Raw genomic sequence first — 22,688 nt, forward strand, 5'->3', positions numbered from 1 at the left:
GTGTAGCCATGTGTATGTCTCTGTGTATGAGTGTGTGGGTATGCATGCGTGAAGTTCAAGCATAAGAAAACAAGAACAAAGAATAGGATCTCATTAACTTTTTACGGAAATCCTTACAATGAGATTACTCCCATTATTTTCCTTGAGGCATTTGGTTAAGAAACGTCAGACCGGGAAGAGAAGAAAAGAAAGACGATCAAAAACAGAGAGGGAAAGAGAGAGGAACATAGAAGCGAAGAGATAGACAGAGAGAGAAATAAAGAGAAAATTGAATAGAAAGAGATTGACAGAGGGAGAGAGAACATCATAACAAAGAGATAGACAGACAAAGAGAGGAAAATAGAAAGAAAAACATATGGAAAAGAGATAGAAAGAGATACAAGGTTTACTAGACTAGCTAACCAATTACTTCTCAACAAAACAGCGAACAAGACAGAGGGAAAGAGAGAGAACCATATAACAAAGAGATATACATATACAGAGACGGAGAGGGAAGGAGAAAGAAAAACATATCAAAGAGAGATAGAAAGAGATAAGGTTTACTAGACTAGCTAACCAATTACTTCTCAACAAAACAGCGAACAAGACAGAGGGGAAGAGAGAGAACCATATAACGAAGAGATATACAGAGACGGAGAGGGAAGGAGAAAGAAAAACATATCAAAGAGAGATAGAAAGAGATAAGGTTTACTAGACTAGCTAATCAATTATTTCTAAACAAAACAACGAACAAGACACAGAGAGGGAAAGAGAGAGAAAACCATATAACAAAGAGATAGGTAGAGACGGAGAGGGAAGGAGAAAGGAAACATATCAAAGAGAGATAGAGAGATACAAGGTTCACTAGTCTAGATACCCAATACCTTCTACACAAAACACCACCACCACCACCACCACCTTCCTACCTCTACTCGGGGAAACGCCAAGTCCTATAGCTCTCCTTTATTCTCCGCGGCGTGAGGGGCGGACACAAGGGCCTCTCGCATTTCAGCTGATCCTTGTAAACAAACAACTGACGTCATAAGAGCTTCGTTGCCGCATCCTCTCGCCCTCTAGAGCTTTCTGTTGTAGTGGAGGGAAGTGAAGGACGAGGAGGAGAGGCTCGGGGTGGGTTGGAAGCTTGTACAGTGAAGGAAACGTACCCAGAAACCATTAGTCTGTGTGGATGGATAGAAAGAAAGGAGGTTGATGCATACGTGTGTAGTGATATAGCGAGAGTTACGAACATTGCAGACTCCTTTTGTTGTTATAGATGTTATGCTTGTCTATAGTGAAGGAAACTTCCCTCCGACGGATGTTGTGTTAGATTCCGTATTAGAAAACGAAGGTAAAGATGCGTGACAACTGATATAACAAGAAGTACGTCACAGTGAAGGAAACTTACCCTGAAAATATAGCTGTGTGAAGACTGAGGCTTGTTTAAGGAAGGAAAGTTACCCTAGACCATTACTATGTGAGGATTAGTATAAGAAAAGAAGGCTAAGGTATACGTGAGAAGTGATGGAACAAGAATTACGTCATAGTGAAGGAAACTTCCTCTGAAAATGCAGTTGTGTAAAGGTTGAGGCTTGCCTAGGAAAGGAACCCCAACCGGACCTAAACCGGACCCCAACCGGAATTTCCTCTTATAGAAAGGATACAGCTCAAGGGCATACAAAAAGCAGGAAACAAGACAACTGAGGATGCTTCTAAACTGACCTCAGGAATCTTTATTAGCCTTTAAGACTATAAGGTACAGTGGGATGCTTGTAAACTAGCCCCAGGAATCCTCATTTGCAAGCACCGTTACTCTGGGCCTTTAAAATCTCTAAGGTACAGTGGGATGCTTATGAACTGGCCCCAGGAATCTTCATTTACAAGCACCGTCACTCTGGGCATTTAAATATCTAAGGTACAGTGGGATGCTTATGAACTAGCCCCAGGAGTCTTCATTTGCAAGCACCGTTATTCTGGGGCTTTAATTATCTAAGGGACGGTTTTAAGTTGCGTGTGTGAGTGATAGGAGTATCTGGCTATAGCTGAGGCATGGCGGGCGTAGCTGCTGTGGTCTTGGCTGTTCTGGGTTTGCTGGCAGCCGTCCACAGCCAGCAGGAGACTCGCTTCGAAGACCCAACCACAGAATTCTACGTCCGGCTCCTGAAGACCCTCATAGCCAACTCGACACAGAGCCTCCAGGGCGCCCTCACTCGCCTGGAGGATAAGTCTGCGAAGGAGGAGACCATGACGGAGCTGCAGGACTCGATCAGGGACGTGAAGGACTCCGTTAGCAGCCTGGAGAGTAGTTTTAAGAAGATCCGGAACAGCGTGGACAATGGTGTGGACAGGACGCGCGTGGAGATGAGAATGTTAAGTGACCGCGTGTCGAAGGAGCTGGCGGACCTGAAGCGACTGGTGGAGGACAAGAGCAAGGAGGCGAGCAGACAGGTATTGCGATGGGCACACCTGATGGCACCTGTTTATGCCCACCAGTATCTGTTTTCTCTCTAATCCATCAGTTTAATCCACTGCATCTACTCATAACATACTTCTTCCTTTCGCGTGGCATTATGCATCAGATTTTCAACACGCGAACATTCTCTTTATATCAGTCTATTAGCGCTGTCCTTGTATAGTTGATTAAGGGTAACATATCAGGTGTAGACATCTTTGATAAGTATACAATGTCTTTTCTTTGATCAACGCTACGATCGGGAAATGCATGCAAACCACACTGAACTAAAAATGTATGCTTCAAAATACTCTTTCTGCGACCCGGTTTTATTCTGTACCTTCCTCTTACGACTCATCATAAGGCCCGTTGATAGTACTGGGAGTTGTGTGTTCGTCTGTCACCGTCTTATATTTAGCTGTCTATAACGTTTTGCGACCCGTTAGAACACAACCTGTACCCTGAAAAACCCTAAACTCCCCTAATACCCAAAACCCAGATGGCGGAGCTGCTGGCAACCGACTGTGAGGACCTGTACGAGCTGGGCCTCAACGCTACGGGGGTGTACTACCTGCCGAGGCATGGGCGCGACGTGCTGTGTGAGATGGAGGGAGGCGACGGCGGGTGGATGGTGGTGCAGAGGCGGGCGAAGGTGGAGAGCCAGGTGAGGGACGCCCGAGGAAACAGTGAAGGAAAGGGGGATTGGGTGCTATTGTGGTCTTACTCTTGGGCATTTTTTCTGATAGTATTTTCTTCTGCTTTTATTAATATTACTCTTGAGCGTCTTTCCTTGCAGTATTCTCTCCTTTGTTCTTATAATCTTACTTTTCAATGTCTTTCCTTGGCTGTGTTCTCCTCTTCGTTCCCTTCATTCCTCTTCTCCCAATTTTTGTTTGTTTTTAATACGCATTCTTAATTCATCTTTTTACTATTCCCCATTCCGGTCACGTCCTCCCTTCTCACTCGTCCTTCTTTTAACCGTCAACGAGCCTCTCAAACCTTTATTTCCACTTGTATTTATTTCCACTCATGTCTATTTCCACTTATTTCATTTTGTTTTCTCTTAATACGCATTCCTACTACGCGTTTTTACCTCCTTGCTTTCCTCGACTTCCCTTCACACTGTTTCTCTTATCTAGCCATTCCTACGCCTCTCAAACATCTATTTCCACTCGTGTTTATGTCTATTTCCAGTTATCATTTTCTTGTCTGGTGATATATCTTCAGACTATACGTTTCTACTACTCTCCCTGCTCTTCTCGTGTTCCCTTCACTCTCTACCTTCTCTTTAACCATCCATGCTGCTTTCAGACGTCCATTCTCATTTGTCTTTCCTCAGGTTGACTTCGACGTCGGCTGGGATGAGTACAAGAAGGGTTTCGGGGACGTGGAGACGGAGTTCTGGATCGGCAATGACTTCCTGCACGTCCTCACCAACCAGAAGACTTACCAGCTGCGCATCGACTTCCGAGACTACGAGAAGGGACCGTACTGGGCTGCCTACAGGTGGGTGAGGCGTGACTAGGGGAAAGATAGGAGAGGAATAGTCGTACCAAGGCCTTGTTGATAGTCCAAGCTTGTGTGTGTAAAGTTAATGTGTTTCTTGATGCATATAGGTGGATATAAAGAATATAGGTGTGAAAAATGATTAGTTACCCATATTATCGTAAGTTTATGTGGTTTCCGAGGCTTACATAACGTTTTCTTTCGCTGTGTAGTATTGTTTTAGTGTCTTTACCGTTTTGGTAGAGTATACGTTTCATATTCATTTTCTACAATGGACTAAAGTCAAGATTTTAGGGGATAACTAAAGAATATATAGGGTTCATTAATGTTTACTTAGTATTGCGTGAACATGAACCTAAAATTTTTCCTTTATCTCCCCTATGTCCTCCTTCTCGTTTTCAGTCCCTCCTATTCACACTATACCCCCTTTATCACATTCCCCGCCTTACCCTTAGCTTCCTCACCTCCAGCACCTTCAGGGTAGGGAACGAGGCCTCAGACTACGCCCTCTACCTCGGGGACTTCACGGGCAACACAACGGACGCCTTCTCCTACCACCACGGCCGCTCCTTCTCCACTAAGGACCGTGACAACGACCTCTTCTCCTCCGGGAACTGCGCCAGCCAATTCACAGGTGGTTGGTGGTACGACAGGTGGGTGGCAGGTGGTTGTTGTAGTGGTGGTAGTAGTAGTGGTAGTAGTAGTAGTAGTAGGATAAAACAGTATAACCAACAATTCCCATTTTCTACATCCTCAACATCAGAAAAAGAATGAACGTAACAAAAAATGAACGTAGCCTACAAAAGAACGTCCACCCCCTCTCACCTTACGTTCTCCCCAGGTGCTACGACGCTCACCTGAACGGCTTCTTCCCCGTCGTTCCTGACCGCCAGAACGCCACCTTCCTCACCTGGTGGACGCACGAGGGCCAGAAGAGGGTGCCGCTGGTTCTGGACAAAGTCACCATGAGGATAAAGCCGACGAAAGTATAAGGAGAGAGAGAACGGAACTAAGGAACGCCATCACATGTCCTTTCTGGGGCCTTATAGAGGTGGTAATTGAGGGTGCTCGGTATGTGTGAGAGAGAGAGAGAGAGAGAGAGAGAGAGAGAGAGTACATTATAATTTAGGTATATATGATCATTATTGACAAAGGTACAAGCTAACTAATTAATATACAAAGCTAACGCGATTTACCTGCAATTACTACTACTACTACTACTACTACTACTACTACTACTACTACTACTATTACTACTGTCATCACCATCTTCCTATTTCCCAAGCCGTCATTATGTCACTCTCTATCTATCTAGTGTCCTGTCCTTCTCTTCGGCTAATGGCCTTATCAAGCAGCTCCAGGCACTCGGGCATTCCCTCTCTCCCTTACGCCACTCCTTCCTCCTGTTTGATCACCGCTGAGTAGATTTGTTTTCCCTCTCTCTCTTTTTCTCTCCCCTCCTCTTAAAATGTTGACTCTTCCCTTCTAAGGTCTAATTTTCCTTTCCTTTTTCCTCTTCTTTTGTTTTCCCTTTCATTCTTTCGTCTTGACTCGTGGTGTTTGCCAAGAAGGTTCAGCGGTTTTGGTTCGGCTTAAAACATTTCGGAGGATTTTTTTTTTTTACTCTCTGCATTGCATTATAAACTGATGTGGACTTTAGCTTTTTTTTTTTTTCTTCGTCCGTATTTGGTTGATGGAAATGAGGGAGTGTTGCTTAAGTTTGAAGATTCACCATGACCTTTTGTTGAAGCGGAATAAGTTTTCTTTTAAATATATCTACACTGCTTTTACGAACGATATTTAATGGTCTCTGTATATGGTTTGCCTTTAATACTTTCAGTGTTATGCCCTGATATGTACGTAAGTTTGTTTGTTTACAGGTGGACGCGTATAAGGCAAGACGCACACACATACTCCTTGCCAGAACTTGTATTAATCAACACTTTCTGAACTCGTATCGTCATTATTTTCTTCCTCTAAAAACTTCTCTTAACGCGTATGTACCTTTCTCTGTTTCTAGGTGGACGCGTATAAGACAAGAATCACACACATACTCCTTGTTAAAATTTGTATTAATCAACATTTTCTGAACTCGTATCGTCATTATTTTCTTTCTCTAAAAAATTCTCTTAACGCGTATGTACCTTTCTCTGTTTCAAGGTGGACGCGTATAAGGCTTGAATCACACACACAATCGCGCGCACACACACACACACACACACACCTTTCTAGAACGTACATTAACTCAACACTATTCTAAACTACTATTGTCATTATCTTCTTCCTCTCAAAAATCTATTACTAACGTCTATGTACCTTTCTCTGTTTCAAGGTGAACATTTATAAGGTAGAATCACACACAAGTACCTTTCCAGAACTTACATTATCTTAACATTATTATAAACTACTATTTTCATTATTTTCTTCCTCTCAGAAAACTATTACTAACGTCTATGCACTTTTCTCTGTTTCAAGGTGAACATTTATAAGGTCGAATCACACACAAGTACCTTTCCAGAACTTACATTAACTTAACACTATTCTAAGCTACTATTGTCATGATCTTCATCCTCTCAGAAAAACTATTACTAACGTCTATGTACCTTTCTCTCTTTCAAGGTGAACATTTATAAGGTCGAATCACACACAAGTACCTTTCCAGAACTTACATTAACTTAACACTATTCTAAGCTACTATTGTCATTATCTTCTTCCTCTCAGAAAAACTATTACTAACGTCTATGCACCTTTCTCTGTTTCAAGGTGGACATTTATGAGGTAGAATCACACACAAGTACCTTTCCAGAACTTACATTAACTTAAACACTATTCTAAGCTACTCTTTTACACTCTTTTTTACAGGGGCAGTGATTAGCGGGCTTTTTTCTCTTTTTTATATATACTTTTTTAATCGTTGAGCTGCTTCCTATACTGTTAAAAAATGCCATTACTTTCTTCCTGTCACAAAACGACTCCAGATTCTCCCTTCTTTTCTCTATGCCTTTTAAATATCATATAAATCAATTGTATATGTATTAGTTTAACGCCAAATGTCATAAGCATTCCTAACCAATACTATATAGAAAGTCTCTTGTTTAAATATAAGAGTTTTTTTCCTTTAATAGATTTTTTTTATGCATTCCCTTAACCTTCACCTCTAGCCTTACCTGTGACTGCATGTAATCAACGCAGAAGAGATTAGTCACCTGTGCTGGCGGTGCGGGAAACAGGTAAATATTGTCCTAAAGTCGGTGATGCAAGACTAGGGAACCACCACCACCATCACCACCACTGTCATCACCACGAGCGTTAACACCACCACCAGGAATGTTTTCTCGTGGTGATGCAATGCTTTACATGGAGAGAGACAGGTAAGGTATTTTTTTTATTTTTTCATTAAGGTATTTATTTGGGGGATAGTAGATGTGATAGAAGTAGTAGTAGTAGTAGAATTTTTGTTTTGTTTTTTTCTACTTTTTATTTATTTATTTTGTTTCTTTTCTTTTTTTCTTCCTTTCTTTCTATCTTTCCCTCTTTCTTTCTTTCGTTCTTTCTTTTCATCTTCAAATTGGTGACATTTACATTCAGCCGGTCGGTCAGTTAGTCAGTCAGTATACCAGTCAGTTAGTCGGTCAGTTAGTCAGTCAGTCGGTCAGTTAGTCAGTCGGTATACCAGCCAGTCTATTATTCGGTCAGTAATCAGTCAATTAGTCAATCATTCAGTCAAATAGTTGGGCAGTTAGTCGGTAAGCTGGTCAGTCATTTAGTCAGTCAACCAGTCAGTCAGTCAGTCGATTATTCAGTCAGTCAGTAAGTCAGGATAAAAATAAGAGATAGCAATGGTAACTGTATTCAAATTTATTCATACATACGATACTTCCTTAAGATTACCAAGCTACATGGGGTACATTCACTCTGGAGAAAAGAAAAGAAGATAAAAAGACACATCCACGCATAACTCAAGTATTCGTCGTATAAAATATATATTATAACTATGCTTTATCAGGAGGAAACAAAAACAGTTGAAGATCGCAGGTGAGAGGACGAAGCCGATGACATAAAAGTACGAAAGTGTCTCTAAATAACTCAACACAGGTAGGTAATGAGTCTAGTCTAGCAGGTGCAAAAGGTAGTGAGGAAGGTGACCTATCTATTATTATATGTACAGGTATTTACAGGCATTGGTTTTCTTTAATAATATATACACTTTGGGAATTCTGGATGGGGGTGTCTGGCATTAAGTTCTGTCAGACCGAGCCGGGAGGTTATGAAGTTGAGTCCTACTAGATCAACATGCTCAATATTTACTTACTCACGCCCAGAAAACATTATTCAGTACGAGTTCTCATAATAATAAATAAAACAACGAAAGCTATTCCATCATTGAAGCGGAATGTCAACAATGAATAGATATAAAAGGATATTCTTCTCGATAACATGAGCCGTAACTGGGTTGAGGCGCCGAACGTCAACATCAACATGGCCGTGGCTGTACCAGCTTGCATATTCGTGTGCACAGACGTTCCCGCTGGCGTGTGCGTGTCCCAGGGGCGTGCTGGAGGACAGGCGACAGACGCGAGGGAGGACCAAGAACCAGGAGGTGAGTGGAAAGGTTCAGTAGCCAGACGTAGGGTAATGGCGGTCTGTTGTTGTGTTCACCTGTCAGCTGGGTGGTGGTGGCGGGCACAGGCCGCGACAGGTGTTATCAGCCTCCGTCCTGCATTGCTGAGTAATGTGTTCGTTACATCTGGGAAGAAGCTTTGTAACATGCTTTGTCAAAACGGTCAGTAGGATTGGAGGTGATGAATGAAAGCTGTGTGTGTGTGTGTGTGTGTGTGTGTGTGTGTGTGTGATAACGAGGGAACTGCTTGTTAGGCGCAAGGAGAGTTTAGGGTTAGTGTCTGTAGTGAGCAGCTGAGTGACCAGCACTCGGGAGGGGGGGAGGAAGGGGGAGGGCCTCAGCCCACCTGGAAAGGCGAGGGGAAGGGGAAGGGGAAGGCCGGGAGGGAGGGCGCGACGGTGACGGTGGAGGTGGCGTAGGTGGTGAGGGTGGTGTGCACCACCTCCACGCTGCTGATGGTGGTCATGATGGGCCGCGCGTTGAAGATGACGCGGAAGACGCGCGTCGAGGTGGTGGTGATGTCGGTGGTGATGGTGACGGGCGAAGAGGTGACGGTGGTGCCGGCGGCCTGCACGGGCGGGAATCCGCCGAAGCTGTACGGGCTGAGGAGGCGCAGGTAGGCCAGCTGCTGCATCTGCTCCGGCGTGAGGCCCGGCGTGGCCCCCGAGGGGTCCGATGGCGCCCCCAGCTGGCCGGGCAGCAGCTGGGGCACGCCGCCCAGCGGATTGGCCTGCTGGGCTGGCTGCGCCTGCTGTTGCTGCTGCTGCTGCTGGCGCTGTTGCAGGGCCGCCGCCAGCTCGGGGTGCAGCTGCTGCTCCAGCGCATCAGGGTTGAACTCCCCGCCGGCCAGCTGGGCCAGGCTGGGGTCCCGCACCACCACCTCACCGTTGGGGTCAAGTTCCACCTCGCCGGGCAGCAGCGCCTCGTCGTTCTCGCTGCCCTCGGCCAGCAGCTGTCCGTTGAACTCGTTGAGGGAGTTCTCGGGGATGAAGGAGAAGGCCTCGTAGGGCGGCATGGTCTTGAGAGCCGTGACCACGCGCGCGATGTGGTAGGTCTGGGTGAGGGTGTGGAAGGAGGTGCTGCCGGATTGCAGCACCGGCAGCACCGACGTCTTCTCCATCACTTCCGTCGTGCTGTAGGTCTCGGTCACCGTCTCCAGCAGCGCCGCGAGGTCGCTGACTCCAATCTCCACGGGCGGCAGCGTGGACACGTCCCGCACCCCGTTGTCGAGGATGTTTTCGAAGAGCGGCATCTCCGTCTGGTAGAGGTGGTCGTCGACGGCCGCGTCGGGGGCGTCCAGGTCCGGGGCGTCCAGGTCCGGGGCGGGCGTGGGCTCGATGTCCAGCGTGAAGGTCTTGGTGAAGGTGACGTAGCGGGTGTTCCTCGTGATGCCGACGCGGAAGGTGTGCAGGGAGCGCACGGTGGCCACCTCCACCAGTACCTCGGAGTCCTCGTTGGCCACGGTGCTGGTTACCACGCGCAGCGTCTCCTCGCCGGCTTCCGACGGAGAGAGCGCCTCCTCGGGCGACGGTTGGTACACTACCTCGCCCAGGCTCTCCTGGGGCGCCTGCTGCTGCTCGTACTCGTCCTGGGGGAACGCGGGGCGTCGGTTACCGGTGGGCTTGGGGCGCTGTGCAGCACCTGGCCGCGGGCGGGTGCCAGGACGGCCGGCACGTTTGGGGCCAGCGGGAGAGGCTCGTTGCCTTGTGGGTCTGCCGCCGGCGACGCGGCGCGTGGCCGTAGGTTTGTAGCGCGGGCGGAAGGTGCGGGGCAGAGGGTCGCTGTTCACCTCCTGCGTGCGTCTCACCGACGTCCTCACGTCCGGCGTCTTCCTCGTGGCAGTCGGTGCGTATTGCTTGAAGGAAGGACGCAGGTTAGTGCCTGATCTCTGCAGGTCGTGTTCCTCTTCCTCGTCAACGAACGGGTCATGAGAGTGAGAGCGACCCTGGAATGACAACTCTTGTGAGCCTCTCCTCTTGGAGAGTGCTGACCTCAGCCTGGCCTGGATGAAGGACTGCTCGCCCTGAGCTTTGCGGCTGCCGCGCGTCCCGCCGGGCTGTTCGGTGAAGAGCGACTCGAGGGGCAGGGATGCGGTGGCCTCCGGCGTGATGAACTGTGTCGCCGAACCCTCAATGACAGCCTGCACGGTCTCGTACACGGGTGACGGCGTCTTGCTGCGCGGTGCGTACACGGGCGACAGTGGCGGAGTCTGGAAGATGCGCGAGGTGCTCCTCAGCACCTGCGCGTACTGGCCGTCGATGTAGGTGCCGATGACGCTGGTCTCGTGCACGGTGGTGTGCCCTTCGGCCACGATGGTGCCCCCCATCTTGGTCACCAGCCCCGTCGGGAAGCTGCTGGCCGTGTCGACGGCGTCCACGTTCACCACGTCGTAGGAGCGACGTGCCTCCAGCAGCGGCTGGGAGGACAGGAAGTCGTAGTGCTGGCTCACCTGGCCCAGCTCGTTGTTGATGGCCGTGCTGAAGGGCCCGATCACGCTGAGGGAGGCGAAGCCTTGCGTGGCGCTGACCACCACCTCTGAGGGCGTGACCAGCGGCACCTGGGAGGGCTGGGACACCGGCGTGACGCGCGTGGCCCGCTCCGTCAGGGTGCCGGTGCCCTCCACGGTGATGGGCACAAGCGTGGAGCCGCCGGTCCGCCGGTCTGCGTCGCCCTTCTTACGCGCCAGGAAGTAATTCAGGTCCAGGCGGCGCCGCGACCCGGTGGACTCGTCCCTGTCCTTGCTACGGTGGCGGAAGGCGAAGGGGCGGTTGGGCGGCGTCTTGGCCTTGGGCGTGGTGGGCGGGGCCTTGGACTGCGGCGGGGGCTCGGGGACGGTGGGCGTGGAGGAGAACAGCTCCTCGAGGGCCAGGGTGGTGGCGGGCTCGAAGAAGGAAGACTCCAGCTCTGAGGGTCCCTTGGTGTTCACCTTCGGGGCGACGTAGGGCACGGCCGTGGCAGTCACGCGCGTCACGGTCCGCGTGGGCTTGGGCGTGACGTTGGGCGCGTCGGGGGCTTTCCGGCCCGACAGCGAGGAGGGAGTTTTCGTGGCGGCGGTGGTGGCGGCGGACTCTGGAAGGAATGGCATCGTTTAGAATGTGCGTACACCACACACACACACACACACACACACACACACACACACACACTCTCTCTCTCTCTCTCTCTCTCTCTCTCTCTCTCATGCCAAGTTCCCCCATGAGAGATTTCCCCCGGGGGAGGCTGGAGCACCCACCGTCAGCCTTGCTCTGCGGCGTGAACACCATCACGGTGTCGCCCACGGTGGTGGTGAAGTCCAGGAAGCCGTACACCGTCTTTGTGTAGTGGTCGTCTCGCGGGGCGGGGCGAAGGGCGGCCGAGTCGGGGCTGGAGCTGCCCACGGCTCGGGCCATGACCACCGGGGTGGCCTCCACCACCATGGGAGCTACGGGGTTATCGTCATCACCCCCAGGGGTGTACACAGGAGACAGCTGAGCCTTGCTTGCGGCGATCGCTGCAAAATGAGGGGTCTGGATGAGCCGAGGGAGAAGGGGCGGGTGTAGGGAGTGTGTGGGGCCGAGGCTGAGGAGTGTGAGGCTGACTGCTATTGGGAGAGGATGTTGTGATGCATACAGACGACCCCTCGTATTGGGAAAATGGGGAGAATATAGATGAAGAGGTGGTTATGTTTTTTTATAAAGGCTTGACAGAAATAACCACCGTAGGTCATGTATGTTTCAATATTGTAAACATTAACAAAGCAACAAGTATAAATCAAATCTCAAACTGGATTACGGCAAACATTTTTGTCTTCAGTAACATTAATATATTTATATTGATCTCGCACCACCGAGGCAATGAGAGTAAACCTGAAAAGCAATCATTAGTAGTTTAAGGGTCGCCTCTAGAAGCTTTAATAATATCTAGTAAAGCCACTATCGTCTAGGTCGGCCAGGCATCGCTATCTGGTGGTGGTGGCGGCAGTGTCGCCCCGACACTGCCGCCGCCACCACCACCTGCGGGCCCCTGCCGGGCACCGGTGTGGGGGCCGTGCAGCTCTGAACAGTTAGTGGGGACCGTTGCCGGGGAATGAAGGAAGTCTGTAGTGTTTATTTGTGGGAATTATGTGATTCATACTAAAATCTAAAGAAGTCTTTGTGCAATATGAATAATTTAGCGAGCATCAACGGGGTAAATACCGCCGAGTCTATTTTGTTCATGCTAATTCACTGTTCACTAATCGCTACAACAATCGGCAAGCTAAACCTTCATTCTTCCACACTACTGCTACGCACGACCACTTCACCCTACGATAACAATAACAATAACAACAATAAGGGCAAGGTATGGCATATCACTACTAGCAGGCACTCACTAATGACACTAATGGCACTACGCTTCAAGCAAATCATGTCATGCTGTGTTAATCATACTGAACACGACCTGGAAGGGAGATGCTGTCACACTCGATTCTCCCCCGTCACGGGCTAACACGCCTCACCAGGGGACTCCGGTGGGGGCCGCGTGCAGGACAAGGGAGGGAGTGAGGGATGGGGTAAAAGAAGTAACACAACAATAGGATGAGGACCACAAGACAAGACCAGATGCCATACAACACGTGGCTTGCTATAGGAGTGGGTGTAGAGGGGAATGTGATGCGAGGTGGCGTTCCAGATGGCCAACTTACCCTTGCTGAACGGATCGCTATAGTCTCCGCCAACAGTAAAGGTGTTTAGTTTGGGATATTCAACGACATGGCTGCCTCTTGCGACTGGCAGGCCTGGAAAACAGAAGGCTCAGGGGCATGCCAAGAGTACACTGAAGTCAGGCAGCAGCAGTAGTCAGTTTCTCTGCCCTCAGCGCTCTTTCTTTCGTTTCGGTCAGGTCAGTCATCCACTCTATTTTATTGGGGTTAAGTCTACTGCAACGTGATGGTGATTAGTCCTGTCTACACTAAGATTAGGGCTTCTATTGGACTAAAAGCAAGTTTGGGTGTGTCCATGCTGATTCTAAGCTAGTCAGAGTGAGCTAGTTGAGTTGTTATGGACTAGAAACTAATTAGATATGTTTGGAATTACTCGTGGATGCAAAAAGTGATCCAGTTTGTCTTATTTATTTATTTTGAGGGTTTAGGTTAATCTAGTTATTCTAAGACTAGTGTGGTTAAGGTTAGGGAGTTAGTGTTGTGTTAAGCTGTTCTGGCTTCCTCTTTCTCTTCCATCCTCACACACGAAGGGAGTGGAACAGGCTGACGAAGTGTGGAGTGTGGAATGGAGTGGAATGAAGGAAGACAGAGTGGAAATTGTATGCGTTTAAAAACATAGGAATTTTGAATAAGACAGTTTGCAGAAGGGGTGTGTTTATTTGAGCAACACGCAAAACACACTCTATTGTTATTATTATTATTATTATTATTATTATTATTATTATTATTATTATTATTATCACTCTTTATGTACAGAGAGAGACTTTGGAATGTATTTAAAACGACAGACTCAGAAGATTGCAACTTTAAACGAAAGAACTTTCAAGATTAAGGAGATACAGTTAGAAAAAATGAATACTTTGTACTTTGTTTAGAAATCATAAATGCTGATTCATGACTTTTTTTAATTTTAAGTTTTTTTTTATTATTTACATTGATATTACTTGACGTGTTAAATGTGAGATAGAATTTTTCAAGTAGCTATAGTAAAATTAAGTAAACTTCTGTATTTTGTGCATAAAGTAACATAAAAGTAATAAAAAGTAATTCATGTGTATGGAGGTATAGACAAACTTAAGAAAATGTAGAAATAGCAAACGGTAACATTCATTAAAGACAGAATCATTAAGAAATTGGACACGAACTGGAATTTAGAGTGAAAAAATAAACATCAGATTTACAAGGAACAGAAAAGGGAAGGAAAATTTTGGGATACATGATTTTGTAAAGTTTATTTTTTAAGTAACGTTAATATGTTAGACGATTTGCTTAATTTCGTTCGTGATTTGCCGATTTTACAGTAAGTTTTATCATAGTTTTATCATGCGTGTTGCTAAGGTTTATTGGGTGCTTTGTTTGATTTAGTTAAGGTTTATTTATTGGTTTCATTCATCTATATTATCGTTGTGCATGTTTTATTTAGGTTTCTACATCTAAGTAACCTTCCTTTTATTTTAGTCTCCGTGTCAGTCCATCCGCCATTCACTGTTTCATTTCCTCCTCTTCTTCCTCCCTCTCATGCACCACAAACAACCCCTGCATCCTTCACTTCTTTGCCTCCTCACTTTCACTCTTCCTTCTCACACGGTTCCTTCTAAATGTCCCTCTTTTTAGACCTCCCTTCCCTTCCCTTCCTCATTTCCACCCCACCCTCCGTTTCCCTTCTCTTCCTTCCTTCTCTTTTTCTTTCGGTACCCAGGAAGTATGGTAACAAAGCGCACCAACAAACACACACACACACATATATACTACTCACGCTGTCTTCCCCTTTGTTAAATAGCGCGTGTCTAAACCTTATAGTGATGAAATAGCCCGGAAAACCAAAGTAGAAGTGTTATGCTTTTTCCCTTCCTTTTTCTTGGGCTCTCCTCCACGCACAGCTAGAAGCGCAACTCGTGTGAGACGCAGACGAAGGACAGGGCAGCTAGAGAGTGTGACGGGACGCTTAAAATGCCACACTTCCTCTTTTTTAAGTGAATAGAGGAGGAAAGTTAGACTGAGGTTGAGTGAGGAAAAGGTTATTAAGACGGTTGATGGAAGGGGACGGATATTGACTGAACAAAGGAAAGTAATGCAGAGATACGAAGAGATATAGATAGATAGATAGAGAGAGAGAGAGATAGTAGGAAAAGGTAGTTAGATAGACAGTATGGAGAGATAGGCTAAATTGACAAAAGGAAATGGTTGTAATAGTGGCAATAGCAATAAGATGTTGGAATGTAGGTAATAGGTATAAATTCATTACTCTCTCTCTCTCTCTCTCTCTCTCTCTCTCTCTCTCTCTCTCTCTCTCTCTCTCTCTCACCCCGGACAAAGAATCCAAATATTTACGGTGTGACGTCATTCCGTTTCCTTTAGTGCCCCCAACAAAAAGATTGCACGTGTCAAGGGTGCTGCGAGGGAGAGGCAAGAATGTCCCTCTTCCTCTCCCTCCCTCCCTCTCTCTCCTTCCCTCCCTCCACCCCCTTAAGAGGAGAGAAAAAATACCTCTGCACCTCGAAAAGTAGAACGGAAGATTTGATTGGCTGGGAGATTCACATTCCAGCCAATCACAGTGCAGGATTCTGACGGCATTTGTTCCTCTGGGTGGTGGTTGGTGTTCTTCTCACGGCATAGAGGTCAAGTGTGATCTTCTTTTGGGGAGTTTATTTATAGCTCTATGCAAGTTCCTCTCATTCCAGTAGGTACATATGCTCAAATCCTTCGGCGCCCAGGCTTTCGTAGGAGTTAAGGGCATTTCCAAGGGTAGTTTTATGGCCCCGATGGTAGTTTGATCATAGAAGTTAAGTGTGATCTTCTTTAGGGGCGTTTATTTTTAGTTCTACGCAAGTTTCTCATATTCCAAAAGGTTGATTCTCAAACCCTTCAACGCCCAGGCTTTCGTAGGGGCTATGAACATTTCCAAGGGTAGTTTTATGGCCCCGATGGTAGTTTGATCATAGAAGTTAAGTGTGATCTTCTTGAGGGTGTTTATTTTTTAGTTCTACGCAAGTTTCTCATATTCCAGTAGGTTCATTCTCAAGCCCTTCAACGCCCAGGCTTTCGTAGGAGTTATGAGCATTTCCAAGGGGCAGTTTTATGACCCTATAGTGGTAGTGTGACCCTTCTTTTGTACCATGAAGATAGACAGGATAACACTCATAAGACCTCGAATGATCATCCCTTTCGGCCTTTGGAAGTAGCTGATGTGAGAGGCGAAAGCGCTTGAGAAGACCGACCTAGAGAGAGCAGTTGTTGAGGTCTTTTTCCAAGTAATCGTCAAGCCGGTTGCGTCAGAAGGTCGGGATGCCTGTGATAAAAAGTGATAAAAAGGTCTCAAGCGTGGAGGCGGTGGATGACGAAGAGGAGGTTGATGCGCACCGTGGAAAAGAAAACGGAGGTGGGGAATCGGACGTTATAATCATGGGAATACTCTTTCATTGTTCGCTATAACGTTATGTGGGAGCTAGTGGAGACGGGTGAGAAATAGGAGTTTACGCGTCTTCCGGTAAAAACGAGTGAAAACAGGAATCTTGACACTAATATTACGACCAAGACCAAGAAGAAGATGAAGGGAAAGGGAGAGAAGGAGGGGAAGGAAAATTAATGTGTTGCAAGCCCGTGAGAGAGAACGTTATTGTCATTTATATTTAGGGAGTGACTCGTGAATTCTTAGAGGAGGTTAAATCTTTATGCGCAATGTAGAGAGAGAGAGAGAGAGAGAGAGAGAGAGAGAGAGAGAGAGAGAGAGAGAGAGAGAGAGAGAGAGAGAGAGAGAGAGTAAATGGAAAAAGAAAGGAATAAAAAGACTACGCGGATGGATAATAGAGAAAACAATGATATACGAAGAAATAATATAAGATAGATAGATAGATATAGAGATAGAATAAATGGAAGAGAGGAATAGAGAATAAAGATAGGAAGAAGATAGATAATGAAATATAAAAAATGACCTACAAAGAAGTACTATACGTAAGAGAGAGGCAGAGAGAACGACCGAGGCAGAGAACGTTCCAAAGGCGAGATGCTTGAAGGTCTTGGGGTGCAGTACCGCAGCTAGATCGGCAGTTCATACAATCCCGACCCACTGGAGGCAAGAATGAGTATAAAAGTAATTGTCTCCATTGTTAAGGGAACCGCTGGCCTGGGGTGAGCTATGCGTGTGTGTCGAGCCTCCTTTGTGCGTGGTCAACCCGTGGCCTGAAACCGAACTCTTTGAACGTAATAATAAAATGCCTTAACAAAAAGACAAAAGGTGGAGTGATGAAATTCGCAGGTCATTGAATTTATTTATATGTAACGAGAGAGAATGAGGGAGGGTGAGGGAGGGGTATATTCTTGCTCAATACAATACTGGCACGTGGAAGTCTTATAACACGATTCTTATACAATTCTTGACCGCCAGATATTTCCTTAGTTACTGACAAGAAAAAAATATATGTTACGATAATACGAGTAAGAACTAGTTAGGTAAGAGGAATTTTAGAACGTCCATTGCAAGTTGGAAAATGGGAAATGAAAGGAAATGGGGAAATACAAGAGAAAAAAGAAATGTAGGAAATGAAAGAGAATGGAGAAAATACGAGAAAAAGAAGCGAGATAGAGAAATGTAGGAAATGAAAGAGAATGGGGAAAATACGAGAGAAAAAAGAAATGAGACAGAGAAATGTAGGAAATGAAAGAGAATGGAGAAAATACGAGAAAAAGAAGCGAGATAGAGAAATGTAGGAAATGAAAGAGAATGGGGAAAATACGAGAGAAAAAAGAAATGAGACAGAGAAATGTAGGAAATGAAAGAGAATGGGGAAAATACGAGAGAAAAAAGAAATGAGACAGAGAAATGTAGGAAATGAAAGAGAATGGGGAAAATACGAGAGAAAAAAGAAATGAGACAGAGAAATGTAGGAAATGAAAGAGAATGGAGAAAATACGAGAAAAAGAAGCGAGATAGAGAAATTTTAAACCGTTCCAAGTAGAAAATCGGGGAAAAAAAGAAAAGAAAGCATATACGAAAGAGAAAAGACGCAAAACTTAAGTAAATAGTGAAGTAAGATAGATTTTAAAGCGTCCATTCCAAGTAGAAAAATGGGAAACGAAAAAAAATGGAAAAAATCATACGAGAGAAAAGAGAAGAAAAACATTAAGCTTACAGAATAACCTAACGGGAAAGATACACACACACACACACACACACACACACACACACACACACACACACACACACACACACACACACACACACACACACACACACACACACACACACACACACACACTCCAGTACCAGAGAGAGAGAGAGAGAGAGAGGGGGGGATTGACTTGCTTGTGGTATTCAATTTCTTTCTCTATTTCTTTTCGTCCTTGTCTGTTAGGTACAATTTTACGTCATTGAGAGCAAGGCTAAAACAAGGACAGTACGTGGACATATTACACACGTAGGGCGCTGTACGTGACCGAGAGAGAGAGAGAGAGAGAGAGAGAGGGAGAGGGAGAGGGAGAGGGGGAATAAGGATGTCTGATCTCCCTCTTAAGCCTCTTTCCATGTTCTCGTCTTTTGATAAGGACGAGGAATGTCTGTTAAGTCACGCAATCTAGTTCCTTCTCTTCTCTTCTCTTCTCCTCCTCCTCTTCCTCCTCTTTATCATCTTCATCATTCTTCTCCATATCATCATCATTCTCCTCTCCCTCTCCTCCCCTTCCTTTCTCTTTATACAGTTCCTTCTCTTCCTCCTTCTCCTCTTCCTCTTCCTTCTCTTTATCAATATCATCATTCTCCTCCTTTCCCTTTCCGAATCACCTTCACTTCCCTTAGTTTCCCATCCTTTCCCTCTCTCTCTTTCCCATCATTTTGTCCCGTTCCTTTCCCTTCCTCTGTTTCCTCTCACTCTCTTCCTCCTCCTCCTCCTCCTCCTACCCTTTCCCACCCTCTCCCTTTTTTTTTGTATTTTTTTTTATCTTTTCCTCTTGCTTACCTTTGTTGCCCTTTTACTCACACACAGGGCGCACCTAACTGTACTTACACACACACACACACACACACACACGCACACACGCAAACACGCAAACACTCACACGCACATTACCTATCTATCTATACATCTTCTACTACTACTACTACAACTACTACTACTACTACTACTACTACTACTACTACTACTACTACTACTACTACTACTACTACTACTACTACTACTACTACTACTACTACTACTACAAATTTTTACAAGTCATCTTTTCCTCTCAAGATAATTCACATTTTCCTGTCATTTTTCACACATTACCTATTTTTTTTGTTTACTTTTTCTTTTCTTTTTTTCTTTTATTCACCTTCACCTCCAACACTCGGCTTGTATAATACTGTGTACATTTCTCTCTCTCTCTCTCTCTCTCTCTCTCTCTCTCTCTCTCTCTCTCTCTCTCTCTCTCTCTCTCTCTCTCTCTCTCTCTCTCTCTCTCTCTCTCTCTCTCTCTCTCTCTCTCTCTCTCTCTCTCTCTCTCTCTCTCTCTCTCTCTCTCTCTCTCTCTCATCTCCATACATTACTATATTATACTCCCCGAACGTGACTTTCCCGACCTTTCCATATTAAGCCGTTCAACACCTCCTTTGCCTCCCTCATTATATTTCCATAAGCCACAGCGCCTCAATTTGCATGCCTTATACGGCACTTTTACTTTCTCACACTCTAGTCCGTCATACCTAAGAGCCATACTTAAGTGATGCTCTTTTCTTCTCCCTTCGCTTTCTCGTTCACCTTTCTATTTCTCACACACACACACTCACAGACACACACGCACGCATACACACATACACTTACAAGTTCCCTTCTTCTTCTTCTTCTCAAACACCTTTTTTCATACTCTTTAAAACAACTACATAAACTTCTTCACCATCACCACCACCATCAACACCATCACCACCACACATACACCATTCAACCATCTCCAACTTTCTACAAACATATCGGCAACCCATTAGTGGAAAAACGCAAACGAGAAAGTCATCCCTTAAAAGTACAATTAAAATACGAAGGAAAACAGGTCCGTGTCTCTAACCCTCTCTCTCTCACATTTTCTTCCCTAGGTCAAAGTACTCTAGCTAAATGCCTCATCTTGTCTTGTCCTATCTCACCTTGCCGAATCTTGCCCCGTCCGTTCACCCTCTTGCTCTCCCTTCCCACCCAAGCCTCCCCCCTCCTGGTCCTCCCCCTCCCAGACCCCCACACACACCTAGCAGTCAGGTAACATCTCTTCTACCTGTTGCACTTAAGCTATGCACGATCCTACTTACCCCTCCTCCTCCTCCTCCTCCTTCTCCTCCTCCTCCTCCTCCTCCTGCTTTTTCTCCTTCTCATCTTTCTTTCTTAACTCTCTCTTCTCAGCAGCATCACGTGAGAGAGAGAGAGAGAGAGAGAGAGAGAGAGAGAGAGAGAGAGAGAGAGAGAGAGAGAGAGAGAGAGAGAGAGAGAGAGAGAGAGAGAGATGAGCGCAGAGGACATCGGTGTCTGGAAAGTGCTCGTCTTCGTCTGTGGTTTGGCAAGGTTTGTGTTGGTTTAGTTAATGAGAGAGAGAGAGAGAGAGAGAGAGAGAGAGAGAGAGAGGCATAAAGTACGTAATGTCTCAAAGAATCTGTTTTTCATCCTCTTTTTATGTCTTCTTTCAACTCCTCTTCCCTCCCCCTGTGATATAGAAAGGATGGTTTTACTGGGTGGTGGTGATGAAGATGGTGATGATGGTGATACTAGTGATGGTGTTGGTGATATAGCTCTTCTCAGCACCTTGTTTTGATTCCCTCTCTTCTACGGGGTAACAATTCAGTACTAGACGAGGAGGAGGAGGAGGAGGAGGAAATGAAGAAAAGGAGTGAGAGGCGTACTGTATATATGGACCAAGGTTGTTATGGCTCGTATAATAAGGGCGATTCACCTGTGCATACGTGTAATTAGGTTTTGAGGTTCTTCTTTGTGGGTGTGAGTGGGTGTGTAAGGGAGAGGAAGAAGAAGGGAAGGGAAGGAGTTGAGATTTTGCAGTCCCCTCCTCTCCTCTCCCCTCTCTCTCCCTCCTCTTCCTCCCTTCTCCCTCCCTTCACACCCTTCACACATACACACACACACGAGAGACATAAAAGCAAGTGTTTGTTGAGTGTTTGTTGAGTAATTTTCGTCTCCTTGTCAACTGTTTGCTTGGAGGACTTATATAGCACAGTGAGAGGCGGCTGTCGTGAAGGTTTGCATTCCTTGGCGGTTGTGTTTGTGTTCATGATAATTGTTTTTCGTCTATTCTTCTCGGTTAGTTAGTTTTAGTTTTGTTTGTTATTGTTTTTGTAATTGTGTCATATTGAGTGGCCTTTGTGCATTAGATTCGTGTTAATTGATATCCTGTATCGTCTCCGCCAGTTTTTCTCCCCCGCACAGTTGCTATCCATATACAGGGGCCTTGTCCGCCCTCGTATGGAGTATGAATCTGTATTTCCTCCTGCCTACGACTTGAACTCTTTCAAGAGGAGGGAATCAGGACACCTCTCCTCCCGAAATTGACTTCTCTTTCGGCCGCTCCTCTCTGATCTTTTTAGGGGCAGTAAGTAGCGGTCTTTTTTTTTCATTATTGTTTTCTTTTTTTTAAGCCCTTGAGCTGTCTCCTTTGCTGTAAAAAAAATCTTGGTTTCTTTTATCGTAATTTGGGTCATATGTATGTTTTTATTTTTACTTTCACATTTTCCAAGTTCTTATATGATTGAATTTTCTTTACTCTTTATAATTTCTTGCCTTTTACTTTACTTCGGCTTTTCTTCCTGTTTTCCTTTCTTTTCCTCCTATATGAAGCTTGCTATACATTTCTTTTTATTTTTTCTCATTTTCTCAAACATTATATTGTACACTTTAGAATCTTTTGTATCACTTGTCTTCCTGCTTTCCTTTATTTTCCTCTCGGATCGAGTTTTATATTTATTTCCTTTAGTTCATCCAATTTCTCAAACATTAGATTCTTGGAACAGTTGCATCATTTCCTGTTTCCCTTTCATTTCCATCAGTGTCAATTTTGCTATTTATTTCCTTTATTTTCTCTCTATTCCCTAACATTACTTTGCCCACGCTTGTATAATTTTTCCTCCTGTTTTCCTTTATAATTTCAACCTCTTATCTAGTTTCCTATTTGTTACTTCTATTTTTTTTTCTTTTTCCTTAACATTATATATCTTGGGGTTTAGTATTATCTTGCATCCCTTTTCTTCTTCTTTTCCTCTCCCATTCATTCGTATTTCTTTCCCTTATCTTTTCCATTTCGTCTAATATTGTCTTCAGTTGCTCCATATCACGCATCTTCCTGTTTTCCTTCATGCTTTCCACCCTCTCTCAAGGCTGTTATTTACTGCCTTTTCCTCGTCATGTAAGAAAGAAAAACTCATTGGTACACAATAATAATTCGAGATCGAGTCACTTTCGAAACTTGCAGCGAGAGTTATGACGTGTGAAAAG

The 22,688-nt window shown here is 45.5% G+C and overlaps 2 protein-coding genes and 1 long non-coding RNA gene across 9 annotated transcripts in view; 2 read left to right on the top strand and 1 right to left on the bottom strand.

The window, feature by feature from the left end:
• Positions 1 to 1,077: 1,077 nt before the first annotated feature.
• On the top strand, positions 1,078 to 7,056 carry LOC127003549 (techylectin-5A-like). 6 transcript variants are annotated; one of them, XR_007757140.1, is made up of 6 exons: positions 1,078 to 2,424; positions 2,928 to 3,092; positions 3,768 to 3,934; positions 4,405 to 4,587; positions 4,776 to 6,409; positions 6,554 to 7,056. XR_007757140.1 is itself a non-coding variant. In XM_050870415.1 (6 exons), exons 2-6 carry the CDS (start codon positions 2,026 to 2,028, stop codon positions 4,924 to 4,926), a joined length of 1,065 nt encoding a protein of 354 aa, XP_050726372.1. In that variant the 5' UTR covers positions 1,078 to 1,812; positions 1,892 to 2,025; the 3' UTR covers positions 4,927 to 7,056. The 6 variants fall into 6 exon arrangements, 2 of the variants coding, with proteins under 2 accessions (XP_050726372.1, XP_050726371.1); XR_007757143.1 differs by having other exon boundaries at positions 6,698 to 7,056; XR_007757141.1 differs by having other exon boundaries at positions 4,776 to 6,266; positions 6,410 to 7,056.
• A 720-nt stretch (positions 7,057 to 7,776) lies between these two features.
• LOC127003550 (uncharacterized) overlaps positions 7,777 to 22,688 on the bottom strand; it is a 48,368-nt gene continuing 33,456 nt past the window's right edge. The window contains exons 2-4 of one of the 2 annotated variants that reach the window (XM_050870416.1): positions 13,219 to 13,311; positions 11,788 to 12,045; positions 7,777 to 11,624 (exon numbers count right to left, since the gene is read on the bottom strand). In XM_050870416.1, coding sequence (XP_050726373.1) covers positions 8,893 to 11,624; positions 11,788 to 12,045; positions 13,219 to 13,311 — 3,083 coding nt within the window. In that variant the 3' untranslated portion in view covers positions 7,777 to 8,892. The remainder of the gene's footprint in view (positions 11,625 to 11,787; positions 12,046 to 13,218; positions 13,312 to 22,688) is intronic. The other variant, XM_050870417.1, reaches the window with a different exon arrangement.
• The window catches only part of LOC127003551 (uncharacterized), a 68,727-nt gene continuing 54,442 nt past the window's right edge, over positions 8,404 to 22,688 (top strand). Inside the window, exon 1 of the long non-coding RNA XR_007757144.1 lies at positions 8,404 to 8,534. This is a non-coding gene — a long non-coding RNA (uncharacterized LOC127003551). The remainder of the gene's footprint in view (positions 8,535 to 22,688) is intronic.

Source organism: Eriocheir sinensis, chromosome 25, assembly GCF_024679095.1.
Source record: "Eriocheir sinensis breed Jianghai 21 chromosome 25, ASM2467909v1, whole genome shotgun sequence".
Classification (NCBI taxonomy): Eukaryota; Metazoa; Arthropoda; class Malacostraca; order Decapoda; family Varunidae; genus Eriocheir; species Eriocheir sinensis.